The sequence below is a fragment of the Neopelma chrysocephalum genome, unplaced genomic scaffold, assembly GCF_003984885.1.
Source record: "Neopelma chrysocephalum unplaced genomic scaffold, ASM398488v2 Primary Assembly neopelma1_45, whole genome shotgun sequence".
In the NCBI taxonomy this organism is placed as follows: domain Eukaryota; kingdom Metazoa; phylum Chordata; class Aves; order Passeriformes; family Pipridae; genus Neopelma; species Neopelma chrysocephalum.
In genome coordinates, this window is record NW_020897704.1 from 13675721 (window position 1) to 13697636 (window position 21916).

General features: G+C 38.1%; 1 protein-coding gene across 5 annotated transcripts in view; it reads left to right on the plus strand.

The window, feature by feature from the left end:
* The window catches only part of CD36 (CD36 molecule), a 32391-nt gene extending 13443 nt beyond the window's left edge, over positions 1-18948 (plus strand). For all 5 annotated transcript variants that reach the window (XM_027679459.1, XM_027679456.1, XM_027679457.1 and 2 more), the window contains 12 exons: positions 4307-4467; positions 6599-6743; positions 7631-7810; positions 7957-8048; positions 8481-8527; positions 10539-10608; positions 12210-12397; positions 13187-13305; positions 14611-14684; positions 15412-15466; positions 15664-15828; positions 16540-18948. In XM_027679459.1, the coding sequence (XP_027535260.1) occupies positions 4307-4467; positions 6599-6743; positions 7631-7810; positions 7957-8048; positions 8481-8527; positions 10539-10608; positions 12210-12397; positions 13187-13305; positions 14611-14684; positions 15412-15466; positions 15664-15828 (1296 nt within the window). In that variant the 3' untranslated portion in view covers positions 16540-18948. The remainder of the gene's footprint in view (positions 1-4306; positions 4468-6598; positions 6744-7630; positions 7811-7956; positions 8049-8480; positions 8528-10538; positions 10609-12209; positions 12398-13186; positions 13306-14610; positions 14685-15411; positions 15467-15663; positions 15829-16539) is intronic.
* Positions 18949-21916: the final 2968 nt, after the last annotated feature.

Genomic DNA, 21916 nt, shown 5'->3' on the forward strand with positions numbered 1-21916 from the left:
TTTCCAGTTTACATAGGCAGACTGATCTTATCAGCTACCAGAGGCATTGGAAACTCTTCTAATTTAAAACTGTGTTCGTGACATTAATATGCCAGTTCTTTATGAAAACTAATGAAGCTAAAGCAAGTTCTAGCTCTCAGCAGAACATAAGTGATCTAACCACACATATTCCTGCATTATCAATTATAAACTTGATTGGCTCCCTTAATTTTTTACTATCAAGGACTGAAAAAGAACTAAAAGTTTTGATCCAACAAAGCCTGAATAGAAAGGCTAATAATAAGATAATAATCATAATTTAAGAAGTAATAAATGGCTATTCCTACTTCCAGCTGCAAAATGCTTTTCTGGAGCCCAACTTGTTCTGTTTCACACAATTCTATTGTGGGTTTTTTCCAGTTTACATAGGCAGACTGATATATACAACACATAAACTAATAACAATTTTGTTACAGTATTTGTGGCATCTCTCAGTTCCCAGAAAAATGGCATCTTTTGTCCATCTGGCCAGATTCTTCATCAAGACAGAAACCTTGTCTTAAACTTTGTATTTCTTTGCCAGAAATCCTGATGGCTGAGTTTAGTGTAAATTCAAAGTACAACAAGCTTCTATTGCTGACTGCTCAGCATTCCTTTGAATGTATATATTGCTAGTTGACCCACTATGATTGGCCAGATTATATATATACAACACATAAACTAATAACAATTTTGTTACAGTATTTGTGGCATCTCTCAGTTCCCAGAAAAATGGCATCTTTTGTCCATCTGGCCAGATTCTTCATCAAGACAGAAACCTTGTCTTAAACTTTGTATTTCTTTGCCAGAAATCCTGATGGCTGAGTTTAGTGTAAATTCAAAGTACAACAAGCTTCTATTGCTGACTGCTCAGCATTCCTTTGAATGTATATATTGCTAGTTGACCCATATCAAGTGGGGAGAAAATTATATCAGAAACAAAAAGGCGTTAAAATTCCCACTGGTTTCACTCAGTGTTGCTCAGATAGGTCAGAATATGAACTTGGCTGTGTAGAAATTAGATATTGTATAGCTACTTTTGCTAACAGTAATTAACTATTGTGTAAGATATTAGAGCTGATGCAGATTGAACAGGGAGTTGAGAAGTGTTTTGTACTATCCATTGCAAATCACTTTTCAAAATTACTCCATGTTTCATAACATAGCATAGAAGTTTTAATAGAGAAATATACAAATGGCCAGCCATAGAGAGGAGTAATATCTAGTAATGGATCACCTGTGATCAAACAGTGAAAACCAAGGACTTGCTGGTGTGAGGATATTAGTTTTATTAAATGAAGACATGAATAAGGACAGAGCTCTAGATTGTCTTCCACCTTAACTCACCATTGGCACTCTCAAAGTTTGTGACAGAGAATCAAACCCACCTCCTTTGTGGGAGAAATGTTATTAACAATAATGGCTGAATGCCACTGAAAATAATGGTCTTGCTCCCTTCCTCCCCCTCCCTCTTTTGTCTTTCTGCTTCCCTTGTTTTAACCCTGGTTCCCCCTACACAGACCCCTGAGCCAAATATCTAACTGGTAGAAAGGTAACACAGAACGAAGAAAAAAAGAAAAAAAAGGGAAATAATCTTCCTCCTGTCCAATAGGGAGAAACCCCTGAGGAATGAGAGCTGCCACAAAGGAAGAGGGAGGGACATAGATCAGGTACCGGGGACTGCAGGAGCCACTTGCCCCTTTGGCTGCAGTACTGTCAGGTTGGATCAGCTGTAGTCTTGGAGCATCCCCCAAGAGTGTTCACAGTGCATTAGTACAGAGTGAGTGGTGGGCTGCAAATCCACACAGTAACTCATTATTTTGGCCACAACAACCCCCTGCAGCGCTACAGGCTGGGGACAGAGTGGCTGGAGAGCAGCCAGGCAGAAAGGGACTTGGGGGTGCTGATCGACAGGAGGCTGAACATGAGCCAGCAGTGTGCTCAGGTAGCCAAGAAGGCCAATGGCATCCTGGCCTGCATCAGGAACAGTGTGGCCAGCAGGAGCAGGGAAGTGATCCTTCCCCTGTACTCTGCATTGGTGAGGCCACACCTTGAGTATTGTGTTCAGCTCTGGGCCCCTCAGTTCAGGAAGGACATTGAGGTGCTGGAGCGGGTCCAGAAAAGAGCAACGAGGCTGGTGAAGGGACTTGAGCACAAGTCCTATGAGGAGAGGCTGAGGGAGCTGGGGTTGTTTAGTCTGGAGAAGAGAAGGCTTAGAGGCGACCTCATCACTCTCTTCAACTACCTGAAGGGAGGTTATAGCCAGGCGGGGGTTGGTCTCTTCTCCCGGGCAACCAACAATAGGACAAGGGGACATGGGCTCAAGCTCTGCCAGGGGAGGTTTAGGTTAGATGTTAGGAAAAAATTCTTTACAGAGAGGGTTATCAGACATTGGAACGGCCTACCCAGAGAGGTGGTGGATTCACCATCCCTGGAGGTTTTTAAAAAGAGATTGGACGTGGCCCTTAGTGCCATGATATAGTAATTGGAGTTGGATCAGGGGTTGGACTTGATGATCTTGGAGGTCTCTTCCAACCCTACCTATTCTATGATTCTATGATTATGACCAGGCAGAGTGCAGTGGCTGAGTTAGCACATCATTCTGAGCTGCTCTAACCCCGGCAGAGGATTAAAAGGGGAAGGGGAATGGATGGAGAAGAAAAGTTTTAAAAAGTAAGTAACACCACCTTAAGATCTATTGAATAGATCTATTGTCACAAGGTTGAAAATTTATTCACCTCTGTTCTGAATATTGTCTTCTAGAGAGATCAGTTTGTCCTCTTGACCATATAGCTGCAAGGAATCCTTAACCATTTCCCTACCCCAGTTACACAGAGGTGGGAGGTCAAATCCCACCTCTGTCCCCATCTCAGGATCCTGCTGAGTACAGATCACAGGCAGACAGAGTTGAGCCTTTATATCAGCCTGCTTCTCCCAGATTCTTTGAGCAATTCTCTGTGAACACTGCAAGGGTGACTCCTGAACCATGCAAGCTTTTCCCTCTTCATCAAGGACATGGTCTGTCCCACGCTGGATCATAGCTGTGATAGAGTCTTTGACCTTCTGAGGTTTTCAAAACAAGGCTGAAGAGAATTTTAGCTGTCAGGTCTGAGTGCAAGGCCTCAGGATTGTAACACACTTGCTGTGGCAAGGTTTCCTTCCATTTTTGCCCATAAATTATAGCAGATATTTAGACAGTGCTTTTACACTAGTGATTGCTAAGCAAACTTTGGAGGCATAAACTAGAAAGAAAATCTAGCGACTTCTGGCTTAAAATGTCTTTCCTTGCTATCTAGAGAAATTAGAGCCTTTTTATTCCTGGAACTCCATAAATTGTGCAAATTAATTCGTATTGAATCACTCTAATAAAAAAATTATGTTTTCTGTTGGAGACAGGCAGCCTAGATTTTTCTTCTTATTGAAAAAACTTCTCTGAATTTTTACAACCAAGGGGAAAAACTACCTTATCCCAAATCTTTGGAAAAATCCTATAAAAGATGATGGAGACCAGGCAAAGCAGGCATTCCCCTGACTATGCAGGTAGCATACTTTCATGCTCTCCTCACTGTACAGTCCTGAGCACTGAATTGACATTTACCAGATGGCTGAATGCCACAGACTTAAAGGTACTGATTCCTCTAGTGTGGTTCCTGATGCACTGTCTTGTCCTTATAGCTGTATTCTATCCTGATTCCCTAGACCTAGGAAACTTTCCTAACAAAATGTTACTAAAACTAGAGAGATTTTTTATAAAGTCTCAGTTTTGGTGATGAAAGTTTTCTGACAAAAAAGCAGTCCTTCAAGAGCACTATTTGTCTTTTCTGGGTGCATAATTATCTAGTACCTGAATAATGCTCAGAGATAATTCTTTTTTCCTCCCTTGGGCTATTTGCGAATGTATGAAAAGTAGTTTATGAATTCTATAACCTGCTGAGTGTCATTCAGTCACTCAAAGATTTTCTCTTTATAAATAATCAGTGGCTTTAGCAAGTGTTTGAGAACTAAGGCAGTGCCCCACCACAGCAATAGGAAAGTTCTGCTACTGGGTACATCAGCAATCATATCAGCTTTGTGGTCATTTGTTTTAGGGGGACTCACTTTCACTCTGAGCAGGAATGTCAAGCTGCCTTCAGATGCTGGCCAACTCCACTGTCTGCCTCATACTGATGATAATGGTGCTTTTTTTCTGTTTCCTTGGGAATCTTCTACAATAATCCATAAATTAAATGCAACTTGTCACTTGGGGCTTTTTTGCGGATAATTTTAGCTTTGATTGTTGTACTTTCAGGAAGCTGTCATTGCAAATGGTACCACTGCTTACCAAAATTGGATTGTGCCAGGAAGCTCAGTTTACAGAGAATTTTGGATTTTCCATGTGCTAAATCCTTCAGAGGTTTTAGATGAAGGAGCTCGTCCAAAACTTGAACAAAGAGGACCTTACACATACAGGTAAGAAAGGACCCTTGAATATGTGACATCATATCAGAAGTTTTGTTAAAGTCAGAGAAAGTTCTGCTGAGTTAAAATTTATTTTTTAAATTCCATCATTGCACTTCAGTCAGATTTGACAAAAATGCCTGAATTGCAGCTACACACTTTCTGGATTGAAAGTGTGACACTTTCTGGATTGAGTCTCACATTAGGAAAACACAAATAGAAATAGGTAATTGGATATGAAGCTGCTTGCTCTTGTGAAAAACTATAGCTCATAGCCACAATAACACAGAGGCGGTTGCATTTATTCCTTTTCCAGTTTTGCCAGCTTTATACATAGAAGAAAATACACCAGATGCCCTAAAACCAAGAGATTATCTTATCACCCATGCATCACTCATAGTTATTTTAATAATGTGGTTTGGGGTTTTTTCTCATATATGGCTTATTTTAATCTATAGCTTTTCCTTTTCAAGTTTTCCTCAGAAAATCATTCCTCTTTCTGATTGTACTAGCTAGGGCCTAGATGCAGCAGTCCTCCCACAGTCAAGGAAGATTTTAGTTATTTGTTTCATTTTAAATGTGATGTTGACATAGGACTAGTTGATGCTTCCTGAGGTATTTAGTGCAGTATCCAGCTATCACTGGCACTCTTGGTAGGAAATTGCTTTCCTATGATGATAGGATATTTCTTTCATGATATCTTTGAGGATGTATATTATATTTGCAAGATAGTTATCCATTGCAGCATATACAGCCTAGGTACTTTGATGTCTAAAAGCCTATTCATTTCTCATTGGAAATAGAGAACTCTTGGTTCATAGAATACCTGCGGAGACAGAGGAAATTGTTACACAGGAATTAGGAAAACAACCAGTTAAGAACTACTGCAGACGGTGAATTCTCACCAAACAGAAATGTTTTACTCCGGTGCTGACCATGGTCCCTGTTTTCTCAGGGACAAATCTCAGCCAGAAGTGTAGATAAGACTAAGTAAAAAATTATGACTATGGCTCTTCTCACAGCTGCAGTCATGTCACCTGGGATATTTGATCTACCTGAACAACTGTTACACAGGGTCTCTCTCTCAATCTTCATTTAAATACTTAATAATTTATTATAGTGTAGAAAAACTTGAAAACACAACTGTCCCCCTGATTCTGTTGGGAAATCTTGTTCTACATCTTCTGTTTCCAGTTAGAAATAACATTAATTAGAAAGAAAAATCTCTCAACTTTCAGGTAGGTGCTCTACACATTAGGCAGTTAATTAAAATGAGACGCACACAAACCAATTCTGAGAAGCCAAATCCAGCTACTCTTCAGAGAAGACCCACCTGAGCTGGCTACGTCTGTACTGTGGGAAAATGTTCGCTGTATCTTTTGTATCCCCCACACTCAGGCTGGAAGATCTGATGGAGTATCCTGAAGATCCCTTCTGGGACTCAGCTGGAATAAGCTTTCTTGAGCCACAGCATAGGCCAAGTGATTTGATCCCTGCTGGCTGCCATGCCTACAGAGAGGTCAGCAACAGGATAGGAACTGGAAGAGTTGAGCTAAAGCTGGACTTGCATCAGAGATTTGTACCTTAGAGATCTGCTGACAGGGCATGTCTGAGACAATCTCAGTGGGGGTGAAAAAGTGCTTATAAATCTCTACGTGCATATGAAATGTTATCAAAGTGGTATTATGGCTGTAATTGTAATCTGTTTTGTTGCAACATATGCCTATCAGATCAAAACTTAAGAGTATTTATCAACCAGCCTGTGTCATGCCTTCTAATTACATGCAACCATAAATTAGCTTATGAAAAAATGTGACAAAACATAATTAATTTAAAACAAAATATAAAAATATACAAGGTACGTTAATGATATAAAAATAAAAAATAAATATTTGTTTTCATTTTGGTATCAAGAAAAATATTGCATTTGACACTAAAGATATATTTTCAAAAGAAAAATATTTTGCAGAAAATGAAACTTTTACATGAAAAGTTCAGAACCTTTTCACTGGTTATAAAATATTCAACATTCATCTTACAAAAATTTTCATCAACTTTTCAAAACCTTTAGTAAAGCATGGTTATGTGTTTTCTCAAAAGTCAAAGGTTAAAAATATTCTGCGTTTGTGTTTTGTATTTCAAGGGTGCGATATTTACCCAAAGAAAATATCACGGAAGATGGCAATGGCACGATATCCTACATGTTGCCTAATGTTGCTCATTTTGAACCTAATATGTCCGTTGGGACAGAAGATGATAACATCACCTGCCTCAACCTTGCTGTTGTTGTAAGTAAAGAAACAAAAGCATAATGTCCAGATTCAAATGCTGAGGTACTGGAGGAAATAGTGGAGAAGTTCATAAAATCATGGAATGGTTTGGGTTGGAAGGATCCTTAAAGACTATCCAGTTCCAAACCACTGGGATGAGCATGGACACCTTTCACTGGACCAGGGTGTTCAGAGCTCCATCCACCCTGGCCTTGAACGCTTTCAGGAATGGGATTAGCATTAGTAATAATGAAACTGTCACAGGATAAATTCCCTCTCCATAAACACAAATGACATGAGTGTCAGATACCCTGAGGAGAGCTGTATTACTGTATTAACAAATAAATATAAAATCTTAAGGTTGTATTGCCTGACTGTCTTGCACTAACTGTGGTGTCTGCATGTGAGCGCTCAGGATTGCTGTGAGGGGCAGAGTATAGAGACACATGGTGTAAATACAAAATAGAACCATAGCAGCAATCACAGAATCATAGAAGAGCCCTTGTTGGTAGGGACCTCTAAAGATCATGTGATCCAACCTTTTCTGCAATTCTTACTTGGATATGTTCACAATCCATCTGGCCATGGTGCTGGGCAACTAGATCTCGGTGGCCCTGCCTGAGCAGGGGGTTGAAGTAGATGATCTCCAGAGGTCCCTGCCAACCTCAACTGTTGTGTGATTCTGTGATGAGGGATGATCTAAATCAGTCAAGAAAAATTTTCTGCTTATGTAACTTATGCCAAGTAGTTTTTTGTTAAGGAGTATCAGTATTATGCAGCAACTTAACTTCAAGTGAGCTGGAAACTGGCTTTGCCAGAAATTTCTTGAAGTCAGTCTCTGTGTTTTTTTGATGCAAAGCACATGCAGAATTTGATGCTAAACATTAATTGTGTTGCTGTTGTAGGCTGCACCTGCCTTGTACCCCGGCACTTTTATGCAAATATTGTTAAACACTTGGATTAAATCTTCTAAGTCAACCATGCTGCAGAACAGAACGGTAAAAGAAATACTGTGGGGATACACAGATCCCTTCTTAGACAGTATCCCCATCTCCATAAACCCAGTTCTGGGAGTGTTCTACCCGGTAAGTGAAACCAATGAGGAGGCAATGCCTTCAGTTATCATTCTGTGAATAAAAATTAAGGCAGCTGCTCTGAGGAAATAAAATCTGACAATGGTACCATTTTTTTCAATATTTCTAACTGATATTCCTTCTTGTGTCTGTTACAGTATAATGGGACAACTGATGGACCTTACACAGTCTATACTGGGACAGAAGATATTACAAAAACAGCAATAATTGAAAGCTATAAAAACAAAAGGTATCATAGCAATGTAGATCAAAAAACCATATAAATTTTCAAGGTATGGCTTTTAAGCCTTGATTCACTAAGAGCTATAGATAAATGGAAAATCTTCAACAATTCAAAGGAAACAAGATCAAGCCCTGGGCTTAGCAAAACCATCTCTTTCTTTCAGCTATTAACAGTTCTGTTAGGAGTTGGATTTAAGACAGTTATTGGTTCTTTGATATAACTAGTTGTTTCTGTTTTGCATGCTTAAGTAGCTAGATTCCTTTTATCCTATTCTAATGCATCTTACAATTTATCTGAATAAATGAACATCTCTATCCTTTGCCTTTGCTAATGGGTAAGGCTTATACTGGAAAGTTATATTTAGCAATAGAGGTAATTAAATTGCTTACATGGTATAATATACTGCATGCAGCATGACTTTTTTTTTCTATCTTAAAGGAATCTTTCATACTGGGAAGGTCACTGTGATATGGTTAATGGCACAGGTAAGCTATTAAATCTTTTTAAAACTTCAGCACTTTTCTTCATATTGCTAGGGAGTAATGAGATACAATATTTAAATTAATTCCCCTGGGCTTCAGCAGTTCTATATTCTGTCTATTAAATATCTTTATACATGTATATATACTACTATAATGATGTATGCATATGTGTGTATCTATTAAAATATATATTATATGTTACTGTACATTATTTTACATACACTCGTGCACACAGTCTTTACCTCTATGGTAGATGTGGAAGAGTCACAAGAAAATAATCTGGTTCTCTTGTTGCTACGAATTATCTTCATAGTACAATATAACTAGGAATCTTTTTCTTTGCTATAGCAGTTGAAAATTATCTTTGGATTTTAATAATGCACATTCATTTACACTGTTGAAAATTTAATTAAACGCCTTCAGTAAGCAAGTATCCGTACAAGCAGGCTTTGTGTTGGGCTGTTTGGTTTTTTTTTCTGTTTTCCATTCTGCATTACCTGGCATAGATAACTTTCCTTATAACCCAGAGCATACAGTCAGTTATTTTGAAGTATTTAAAATACATCACAAGAATCTGATCTTCCAAAAGTCTGTAAGTCACAAAGGATTAGTTCCTTTTTAAACCATGCAATTAATTTTATAAGAAACAATATTTTCTTAGGTTCTATGACTCTTACAGGGCCTGAAGTCTTTTTTCTTACCTACCAGCTTTTTGTTTTTTCTTCTTCCACAGCTAAAAATAAACATACTCAGCTAACCAGATTAAATGCTCCAGTACAGTGAAAATATGGAGCTTTTCCTTGTTAGCAAAGATTATTGCACAGTTTACAAGAGCATTCAGTGTGACTGCTTAGGAGAGACCATGTGTTTACAGAGGCAGCAGGTTTAAATAGCCTTCTAAGTGTGAGAATGTCAGCCTATCTTGTGAGCTTTCACACAAAAGCTCAGCATGTACAGTATAAGAAAATACATAGACAAAAACATTGAACAATATAGTTGTATGGGCTTGAAATGACTCCATGTTTGCCAACCTTACAAGACTGCCAAGACTTAGAAATAGAGTGTTTCTATTTCTAGAAATAGAAATGTGTTTAGGATGATCTTGAATTTTCTTTAAGAAAAAGTGCTTCTGTCAGCAGTGGTCAAGTGGCAGTATGCAATTTAGCTTTCTTGCTCTTGCCAACTAGATTCAGAGACATCAAAGATGTTTTCAAACCCTTTGTTATGGCTGCTGCCCGAGAAACTAAACAGAGATTGTAGCAAGAATTAACCAATGTACTGGTTTGTTACAACACCTTGATAGGGAAAATGGCAGAGGGTCCTCTTACGTAACTCTGGGTGCTTGCAATGCAGAAATACACATCTGAACTGTCTGAACCCTTTTTATAGTGAGTGGAGAGAAACACAACACCAACGTGCTACTCCTCTGACCTATTTCGCATATCTACTATGGTGTGACACGGACTGTGCTCTAGAAGTGCTTCCTTCTCTCCATTAGCTCTAGAGGGCACCTCAGCTTACAAAGAACAGGTCAATTTGAGCAATCTGGTGAAACAAGGTTTGATTATTAAATAGACAGTGTTGAAGTCTAAAGCTCTGTTTCTTGTAAGTGTTGTGTCATAACTGCAGGTGAACCAAAAATCTCTAGGAAGGTTTAGGTCTATAGGCTGCATAAGCCTTGAAGCAATGGTAATAGGCTTCATATTAAGCAGGATTTGTTTTTATTTAGTATCCTCTGTTTTTAATGGGCTTGATCATAGAGCTTCACATCTGGGAAAAAAAAAAAAGCTGCCATAACTTGGCTCACTTTCAAAAACAATTAAATCTTATCTGTGGAGTGCCTGTCACTGTGCAATAACTTACATAAACATTTTCCCCATAAATGACTCATTTGTTTACCTTTTTCACAGGTTTATAGGAAACCAACAGCTGAGTATTGAGCTAGAAATTAAATCATGTCTTCAAAGTGGAATTGCTTTCAAGCCTTTTTTTTTATTTATTTTTTTGTTTACAGATGGAGCATCATTCCCACCATTTATTAAGAAGAATCAGGTACTACGCTTCTTCTCCTCTGATATTTGCAGGTAGGCTGGCCCTTCCTGGAGTGTGTACACACCTGCGTGTGCCACTGAGTGCTCTTTCATTTCAGAGAGTGGCTGCAGTGGCTGTGCTTCGGCTCAGGTCACTGAGGCAGTGCCAAATAAACATTTCATCTAAACATAAGTAAAGTCATGAGCTGGGCTCATGATTCAGAGCTTGATTCCACTATTTTTTTATAAGGTCAAGCAGCAAGATATTTACAATGTATTTTATTTCAAACAGTTACACATGTATAATTCAGGAAAATCTGACATTGTTGTAAGCTCTTGGAAATCTGTAACTGCCTTGATCATAACCTGCCTTGTTTGATCTGAGAAGGCAACAGGTACAGCAGGGTTCAGTTAGGTCTGTATTTGGCATTTCTGGAGAAAATTATCTATGAGAACAGGATTTACTGTAATTCATTAGATACTTAAAATTGTTTTCTCACAGGATATTTTTACATATTTTATTTTTATGTATTTACAAACAAACAAGCCTGCTTAATACATCCCATACTGATGACTTTTAAGCCTGCTGCTTCTGCTGTCGCTATCCAATGTCCCTGAGTTCTCCAGTGGGATCACTGAAAGCAATGTTAAAAGACTTAAAGTGCATCACAGTGTATTTACTTTGGGAGGTTCAACCTCTTTATTTATTTTGCTGCCTGGAAACAACTACATCCTTTTTTCTTGGTTTGAAGTAGGCCATTTGCTTTGCAGAGTGTTTATTTTCAAGATCAGTGTTTTTACATGAAGTTAAAGTTCTTCCTTTTTTTGTGTAGCAATTGTATTCCCAAACTGGAAAACATTGCACAAGTCGTGGAAAAGGGAATTCTATGTAGAGGAGAAATGATAAAATTCTTTGCATCAATTGCACACAGTTTAAGAGACCCCTCTGGCCATTTAATTCTCACAATTTATGAACAATTAAGGATGGTAACAATCACCCTAAGGTCTTGCTGAAATAGGGTCGGGAAAATTGGTTCTGTCCGTGTTGCAAAACCCGGAACCCTTCTTTTGTTTGGCTGCAATACAAAGTGCTGCTGTCCTGGTTACCTTATTGTGTAACAACCATATCTCTGTATCAGCTGATAATGAATTAGCAAAAAGAAGCTTAAGTGATATTCTGATTCATATGCAATGGAATAAAGTTATATGCAGGATGTTGCCTGCTTTATAAAGCTTAGATTATCATTAGGTCTGCAAAAAACTATAGCAGAGCTGATTTACTTCTCTACTGTAGTCCAAAACCTTTAAAAAACCTCATAATGACAGCGGGTATAGAAGTATGTAGGGAAAAGAGATCTTAATTAATTTGTTAGTTTTGTCTATACTGTTTATTATTAGTATTAGAAGTTTTGTCTGTCTTTTGTGTATTGTCATGCTCACCTCTGAGCTTCTACAACCTTTTGTGAAGGTGGAGAATATTCTCCTCTACAGAGGAGCACCCCTACAAACTGCTGAACACAGTGGTGGGAGCCTGGACGTTGGCTACTTGTTTCTTTTAAGAGGGAGACAGTTGGGGGATCCTTCCAGAGTATTGCCACGAATTCAGATTTTTAATCCAAAATGACTGAAACATGCTTCTCCTCTTTTGTATTCAGATCAATCTACGGAGTTTTCCATAGTGAACAGAAAGTGAAGGGAATCACCCTCTATCGTTTCACAGTTCCTCGTGAAGCATTTGCATCGCCAGCCGAAGTGGGAGATAATTACTGCTTCTGTACAGATCCAGTCATATCACAGAACTGCACGTTAGGTGGAGTCCTAGACATCAGTGCCTGCAAAGCAAGTATGACACCGTATTACCAAACACTCCATTTAACTGGGGAGAAAGAGTGTGTCCTGTAACTGAGGTGTAACTCTAAGATCCAGGATGTTTGTGTTAGTCTGTGAATTCTTGCACAGACTGCCTGTGAGACTGTTCACATTTCTGCAGCCTCACTTCCCAAAATGAGGACTATAATATTTCTGTATTTTGCATAGTGCAATGTAAAATTGTGATACTACAGACTGTACATTGAAACTACAGGAATCTGTGTAGCGAAAAGAAAGAAGGGGCACTGTATAAAAGATAGACATAGTCACAGTCCCTGCATTTGAGGCAATTCACACACGGAGGGGGTGGGTATGTGTACAATTACATACACATTCAGAGACTGAGAGACACTACTTAGTTTACTGTTGGCATAATAAATTAAATATATACAGAATCTGTGTTCAGTGCAGAGTGGATGGCATGGGGTCCCTTCAAGCTAAAACAAGATCATGAAGGTGAGGGAAACAGTGACAGTCATGTCCTCACTTCAGCATGAAACTGGTAGCACTGCCAGCTCCGCGATGTAGACACAGACAGGCAGGATTTGTGACTACAGTTTATTTCACCATGCAAATTCTCCTCATGACGAAAGAATCACAGAAATGCTCTACTTTTTTTTTTTTTGGTGGGGGAGAGGATTAGACTTAACATTTTTATCAGGATTGTACATATTTGTACTATATTTGAAAAATTACCTCAGAAGATGAGCACCATAACAAGGCTTAATGATTCAAGAGAGCTTGTTTTTTTTTTTTCAAACAGAAAGACCGGTATACATCTCTCTTCCTCATTTTCTTCATGCAAGTGATTCTATATTGCATGACGTGGAAGGCCTGAGTCCAAATGAAAAGGAGCATGAGACGTTTCTAGACATAGAGCCTGTAAGTCCAAGTATTTAATAATTGTACCTCTGTAAACTTGCAATGTTTAAATTGAATAGTACTAAAGTTGACCTTTTACCAGAGGAATGAGCAGAAGATGCAATATTTTCATGCTTGGTTTTGTAAGATCTGCTCACAAAGCGGTATGGTTTTAACCGGGAAAATTTAGAGCAGAAGTGTATCTCATTCTGACCTTCAAAATTTGGAAAGGCAGTTTTGATTTTTACTTATTGGGAACGTGGGATTAAATAGATTCTGCAGACTGTGAAGTATGCTCTAGATATCTATGACCTTCAAGTACTTTGAGAAAATTATATTCTGTGAAAGTTCTGCTTCCTCTACACTTGTGGGGTTTTTGTTGTTTGCTTGGTTTTTTTTTTTTAAATTTTTTATAACTAGCCATTTTTGGATAATTACTATCTCAATTGAAGCTAAATAAACATAGATCAATTTATTTCCAATTGCTAGAACTCTGAATAGACTGATCTAGAAAAGATGTAATATAGTCTTTGTGACTTCAATCGTCCAACAGAGCTCCCAAACAGAATGAATTTATGGCAGTTCTGATTTTGATTGCTTTCAAATTTACCTGTATTTCTCTTCCAGTGATTCAGATCCTTTAAGTGTATTTACCAAAGTTTTCTGAACTGTATGATGAATTCTAAGGTTCTAAAATTTTACTTTGCTCTCAATTTGAATGAAAAATTTAGAATTTTTCACAAAATTTTTCTAGTCACAGTTAAGCTACATAACTTCAATGAGGAGTTTCACCTTATTTGGAATAGAGACATCAATCAGATTTTCCTAAATCAGATACGAAATTTTCAAGAATCAGACCCGATCTTATTTTTATGGAGGACAGAGAGTAGAAGAAGGAGATAAAGAAAAGGTTTGACCTTTATATAGATATGTTTCTTCTGATATGAAAAGTTTGGTTTCTGCCCTATGTAAGTTAAACATCCTTCATTTTAAAAAAGAAAATTCAGCTGATTTCTGGTGGAAAAAACCCTAAAGCATATTTTATATGAAACATTTCATTACTTATTTAGTATTTTTATTTTTTTTTTAATTTGCCTTCAGTTTTAAATGTAAATTACAAAAGTAACTATGGTAAAACTGCAAAATTAGAACTTAAATGAGAGATCCTTAGAAACATAAAAATTTCATTAAAAAAAAATCCTTCAAAACATAAGAATAAAATAATCCCAAAGTGCTTATTGACATAGTCCATATGCTAGGCTTTGGCATCCAATTAAAAAATTTAAATAATGGTTTTGGTTGTGTTTTTTTTGTTTTTCATTTTAGATGACTGGTTTTACACTACGATTTGCAAAAAGGCTGCAAGTAAACCTTCTTGTGAAGCCTGCATCAAGAATTGAGTAAGTGCTACTTCATTATTTTATATTTAAAGATGTTTTTTCAAGAGAGATGACTGGTTATGACAGTGTCAGTAGAAATGTCTGGGAGAAGAAGGAATAAAAATAAGCCTGTTCATCTTTCTTCCAAAAATTTCAGTCATGACTTTTCAGAGAGCATAAACTTCAGCAAAAGAGCAAACCTTCCTGAGAAAGGCACTGCCCAAGTATTTTAACATACATTTGGTTTCCCTACAGAAGCTTACAAGGCAACACGTTCTTAAAAATAACATTCTTATAGAACCCAAATGGGGGCCATGAGGATGAAGTAGTAAACAAAATGTATTTTCTGTAAGAAATCCAATGAGAGACAGAGTTTATGTATTCCCTGTCATTAGATGGATTTTATCACAAGGATCAGTGGGTGTCCAGCTGTTTCTTTTCTCTTTGTTGGCCCAAATATACATGGATAGACATACCCTTGGGATCTTGTACATCTGGTGGGTGAACACCAGACCCTCCCACCACACCTCGCTGTGTCCAGCCTTTCTTCTGTCTGACTGCCCACATATGGAAGATTAGACAGAAAGTGATGGTTGCCCAATATGAAAAATGGCTGTTATTAATTGTATGTATGTTAAAAAGGTACATGTGGAAGTCAGAAATATAGTTAGAGGAGAAGAAAAAAAATTAAGTAGAAACTTATGTAGCAAACTAAAAGTAACATGCTGTACTTATTTTCTCATTTCAGCGCTTTAAAAAAAGTTAAAAGCCCTTATATTTTTCCTATTCTTTGGCTAAATGAGGTTAGTATATTTTATCTTTATTACTCTTCACTGTTTAAAAACAAACAAACAAAAAACTACCTAGCGTTTTCAGTCTTTGTGCCCTGAAATTAGGTAATTAAACTCATGCTGTGATTTGCACACACCAAGAATATATTCAGCAAGTGAGGGCTTGCACATATACACCTTTCACTGACATTTTTCTCGTACTTTTTCAGTCTGCTGTTATTGGGGATGAGAAAGCAGAAATGTTCAGAAACAAAGTCACCAATCGAGTCCAGCTGCTGAACATACTGCAGTTGGCACTACTGATCTCAGGTTCTGTGCTGTTCCTGGCGTTCCTGGGCTCCTATTTCATATGCAGATCGAAGAAATTAAAATAAGTAAGTAATCACTAACGGTTCAGTCCTCAGTAGTAATTTTTCCTCAGGATTTCAAGAGTTCAGAATAATTATCTATTTAGCTGTTCTTATATTTTTATATGCTAGAAAATTCAGTAGTTGTTCTGTGGGAAATCATCCAGGTAGCTTCCCTAATGTTTTCAAATTCTCTTCCGGGCCTTAATCTTTCAGGATGCTCTTAACTTGGGAGAGGGCATTGGGAACTACGTGAGAAGAACAACATTTATTTTAATTTCAGAAAAGACAATACGATTGTTGGGATTTTTGTTTAAATTGATATTTTTGTCAAGACAGCTAAAATTCTCAGAAGTGTTCTCTAGTACCTCTCTGAGAGAGAGGCCTCACAGCTGCAGATTACTGTGCTCTTCCAGGACATACACCTATCTAAGGTTCAGAGAACCCACTGTGAATGATACTGTCTATTGAGTACTGGCTAGGGTAACTCACTTTTTTCTCTCAGTTGTGCATCACTGTCAAGTTAGTCTAAACATCTCCTGAACATACCTAGCCCACAAAGACAAATTATAATCACATCAGGGGTAGACTGACATCTAGGGAAGCAAACACATTTTTTAAAATTATTTAAAAAAAGTGCAGAGGCATGGTGGTGAAAAGTATGCTATATTAAAGAGATATTTTTAAGATGAAGACTTACCTCATCACATGCTGAATTCTGATTTTATTTCACTACAGGTAACAGAAGACTTCAGAGGTAGTCAATGTTTAATTGAAATTTCAGCCAAGCAGCATGTTAAAATTCAGAGACAAAAGGTATGATTCAAGGCACAGTCAGTCCACATGCTGTGGAATTCAATATGTTTTCCATTTTGAGAAGACCAACTCACTAACCCAAATGAACTGATATTTCCAAAGGCCCACACTTCTGACATCACTAAAGAGGCCACTATGGAAACTACACTTTCAAAGAACTTTATTTGAAACTTGTTACAAATTTTAAATTACATTCAAGCACCCTGAAGTTGAGGTGCAGTGGATTTTAGTCCACCTTCTGCCATTTATGCAACTTGCTACTTATTTTCTTCTGGGATTTGCAAGACAAATGAAAGCTGTTTGCTGATGTTCTGTCTCTGAGCACAGGCTGGGAATGACAAAACTTTTGAGCTCATGTTGTGCTCTAGATGCTCTCATTGCAATACTTCTCTCTATTCTTTCAAGGAATGGAAGCTGCTGCAATAGCACTGCTCTCTGTCCTCTATTCAGAGATGTGAATTGCATTGAATGTGAAGGTTATTATGTAGAGTTACTAACTGTAATACAGAAATTTTATAAAAGACTTAGTAAAATGTGTGGTGTATACATTTTATATGGAGATGGGTCATAGATACACCACAGTCATTCATATGTTGATGGAGCTCATCAACATTTGGCTCCACAGCTGTTTATTACTCTGAACCACTCCCTAACTCCCACCCTCCTCCACCGCCCTTCCTGTTGCCTCCTGTGTGCTTTTCTTTTTGGCTCCTGCTTGAACATCAGCCTGTGCTCTGCCCAAGGCCTCCCTTAGAAAATGATCTCACCTGACAGGCCAAGAGAAAATACTCCGGAATGCTCCAGAGACAGGAAAGACTGGATAATGATTTCGATCAAACATCAGAGGGTTCCACTTCCTTGCTATAGAAGCACATAAATGAAAGCAGGTAGCCCCTATTCTTTACTGATAAACCACCTGCCACAAGGAAATTTGTGCAACCATTTGTTTAATGAGGTGCATCAACCTGTAGACAGGTAGCAAACACTGCCATCTGCATAAATGGTTCACTTTTTCAAGTGATCTGGATGCTGTGTCTTATTCTGAGTCAATGGGGCAGATATTGTAGGGGCTCTTTTCCCATGGACTCATTGAATTCAGAACAAGAGCCTAAAGCCAGCACTTTCTAAGATTTCTTCTTGGATCTTTGGTCTCCTTATTTAAGAGCTGCAAAAAAAAAGAAAATCAGACATGACCAGACTCTCAGAGCCAGGTGTCTGGAAGCAATGCTACAATGGACTTTAACCATAAATGTTTGTCTTGCTAGTAAAGGACGATATCTTTGGCTGGGTATCTTTAGTAAGGTGTTCTTACCCTTTGGAAATAAAAGGGAAACTTAACAGACTAAAGCATTGGTGTTTTATTCCCATATTCCTTGTGGACAAAATTGTGTAGCTATCAATAGAGCTGAGGAGTCACAGAAATCCCAAGGGATTATTCTTGAAGGTGAGGTCTGTGTGGTACATGGCTACACTCTTTTTCCAGCAGTGAGCTGGAAATGTAAGGTAACAGGGCAGGAGATGTGAAGGTGGCATGACACTCAAGGGAAATGCTGCTCTCAGCCCATGCAGTTGATTACTTACGGTGCTTGCCAGTCAATGAAAAACAAGACCTTTCTCTCATATCTACATTATTGCGGGTGTCTTATATGATACTCTGTTGCCATACTAGTCCTCTGACACAACTAAAGGCATCCCTGAAGTCCTATGGTCAAAAAAGTATGAGGACAGCTGAAGTTATTGTCACCATCTCCTCTGAGTCAAACACAGCTCTGCTGTGTTTCAAGACCTGACACTAAGTTTTTATAATAAAATGTCTTTTGTGCCAGAACCTAACATGAAAGAAACAAGAGCAATGCTCCTGTCATTTTTGATGTACTAACATTTCAGCTTCATTTTATTTGAGTTCAAGTACTTTGTCAGTAAGTTAGTGTTTGCGTTACTAGTGTTGTTAAGTGGTATGTGGTGCTCCAGCAGCAGTGATCCAGCAAGTCAGGCCGTGATTTTAAATGTCTCAGGGCCAAATTTTACATGCACAGAAATATGTTTGTCCATATGTATAATTTCATTGATCTCAAAGCAGGTTTGAACTTTCAAACTATGTTCAGCACCTAGACTGCACTTGAATTATTTGTAGTTATTTTATCCAAAGCATCAGTTACAGTTATTGTTAATTCATGATAATGAGGCTAATGTTAAGTATTTACATTTGTTCAAACAATGCAGGATAAAAATTTCATGGAAATGTTAATGAAAATACAAATACAATAAAGCTCAAACCCTTTTTTCTGATATACCTTTGTCTAAATAAAGCCTTCTGTGTTGAATAATGAAGTCCTTGTGTCTGCTTCCTTGGCTTTTTGGAGTATGTTTTCTTTTTCTAAAAACTGATTTTATAAATTGATGAATAAACGAGCCTACGGCAAACCTTGTTAAGTCATTGTACTCTGGCACATTGCAGCTTCTTAGAAGTGCATATCACTATTTATGTTGCTGCATGATATATTATAAATACCAGTGACATGCAACATTTATGCTCTGGATTACAAAAAGGAGAAGACAGGGTGAGCAGCAGCATGTCTAAACTGAAGCAATTCTAAAACAAACCCAGGAAGCCAAGCTCAGAGGTAGACCTGTTTTCAAATCCCTTGAGCTGGAGGTGTTGGCAGCGTGGTGTTAGCACATCCAGCAGCATGTTACAATATCCTTTCCTGGCACTGCTAGCCCAGCAGGTCGGGTGGGAGGCAAGCCTGGCTATGCTCCCCACCCATCCCAGGTGGGAAAATTACTGGTGAAAGTCTGATCTGACCCAAGATCTAACAGCCCACAGCTGGTTTGCCAGCTCTTGGTCTCTAACTGTAATTATGCTTTCAAAGCCTTTCTTAAAACCTGTTCTTCCCACCTAGCCTACTACTGTCTGTTAAGGTAATGTAAACATGCCACTATACTATGAAAAAGAAAGAAAACTGATGCTTTCTCTGTTCTTTTAATTGTGAGAGTAGACAAGAATTTGTTTTGTTCATGGATGTACATATCAACATATTAAAAAAAAAATTTCATAACTAATTTAATATGCTTACAGCTGTTTTTTTTTTCCAGTAGCCCTATAAAAACAGAAACCAGAAAGACAAGTGACTCACACTTACCAAATGCACTCTGCATTTATAAATATATGCTATTCATTTTCTATTCTCTGTTCCCTCTTTGCATATCAGATAGCCCTGGTGCTCTGTGGTTTCACCCTCTCCCAGATGTACCCAAAAGAGCCAGGGACTTTTAGTCCATCCAGCCAACACCGGGCTGGGACCTTTCTCAGGCTTATTTCCTAAGAAAAGAAACGCAATTCTTTGCAGTAGGCGCCACCCAAAGGGCATCCAGGTTTTTACAAGTTCTTCTTCTTCATTTCGGCATAGGCAGTAAAAAATTACGCTGGCTAAAATTAAGTTTTGCTTCCTCTGCTACTTGACATCACCAGATATAATTACAACACTTTTAAAGCAGTACAAGAAAAAAGTCCATCATAAGTGTCTGCTAGATGACAGACTGTCGAATGCAGTACTAATACAGAAATTTTAATGGTCATTAAAATTCTGGAGTCTTACGCTAAGATCAGCGTTTCCCTTAGGTCCTGTGAATTGGTACTTCACAAAATGCATGGTGGATATAAGGAGGTTGCACCTATAATTTCCAGGACTCTATTTCTTGCCCAGCATCCCTTCTATAACAGCAAGAATGTGTGGACGAATCGGGACTTACATGGAGCCCTGTGTGTGCTCTTTTATGCGACTTAGGTTTTGGATGCACCTTAAACACATTTGCAATTTTAACTCTACTAGAATATTTGGGTGTAGGACTAGGAAAGTCACATTTTTGCCCTTACTTTTTGTTCTCATAAATTTTCCAATTGGAAAGCCTCCATGTGAATGCTTCTAAAATTAAATTTATTGATTGATACTTTCTTTCATGATAGGATCTAAAACCAGCAGCAGAAGGTAAAAGCCTCTGGGAGATGCAGGTACTTTTGTGTACTGACATATAAATCCAGACATTTCCTGTGTTTTTTCTTCAAACATGGAAGCATATGCTTTTCTATGCATTCCCTCTATGATTGTAACTATCTTTGCACTGGTCAAACACTGGATCTGTTTTGCAAAATCAGAAGTTATCACTAGAATTAAATACACATAGACACAGACACTGTGATGTGGCAGCAAATACATTTTATCCTGCAGACTTTGCTTCACGGCTTCACGAACATGAGTGGTCTGTGGCCCTGGCTGCAGTGATGGAGGTCAGATCACACCACATCAGAGCCTCCCAGATAGCAGATGATGGCTTTTATTCCATAATGTCTAATATCTCCTTATTCGCTAATAGCTTAAAACAATATTATTAACATTCTCAAAGTGGACTGAGACAGCCCAAGTCAAACAGGTATCTGAGTTTAAACCATTCATGATGGTTCTACCTTAAATTAATACATCTGACTTTGGATTTCAGCCTCTCTAATGAGCACACAGTGGAACTATCTTTGATCAAACAAATCTGAGCTGAGAACTATTAAATGGTTTTATGAATATTTAAATCTTTGGCTAATGGTTAAATTCTCCTCTTGGGTCTTCATCTCAAAGAGACCAGAAATTCTCACTATTGCAGAAAGGATGATGAAATATGTTTACAGACACAAAGATGTATTTGTGGGGTCCGTAGTTCACGGTATACAACTCTTAACAGTAACTCTTCCAAAACAAAACTCAAAAAAATATAGAAGGGAAGGAAGATGAAAAGAAAGAATGGAAAAAAGGGGAATGTGCTCTCAGGTGGCTAGCTGGGATAGGAAATGACAGGGCTCCCTCCAGAAGAATATTCTCCTCAGGGTATCTTTTCTGGTAAAGCATTGCCTGTAAACACCATTTTCAAAGTAACTGCAATTACATCTTGATCTTTCCATTGTGACACTTTTTTCCCTCCCTCATTGTGCTAAAAGAGTTGGCTGAGACATGATTCAGTCTGGAACAGATTTTGTATCTCTAATTGGCTGCTGAGCCTTGTGTGTGTATGTTGCTTGGAAATGCTAATTGTCTTATCTCAACAACTCATCTACTATGCTCTACTTTCTCCCTAATATATGGCTTTGAAGTAAAAATTATGAAATGGGGAATGAAATGTAGAGGCAGGGAGGAATGAAGGGCACTCACATGGCGATGGGAATGACTTTTGACAACACACAACTGAACAGCCATAACAGCAATTTTCGAGTGCCCCCTTGCAAAGTAATGAGGATAACAGGATATGGAAGGCT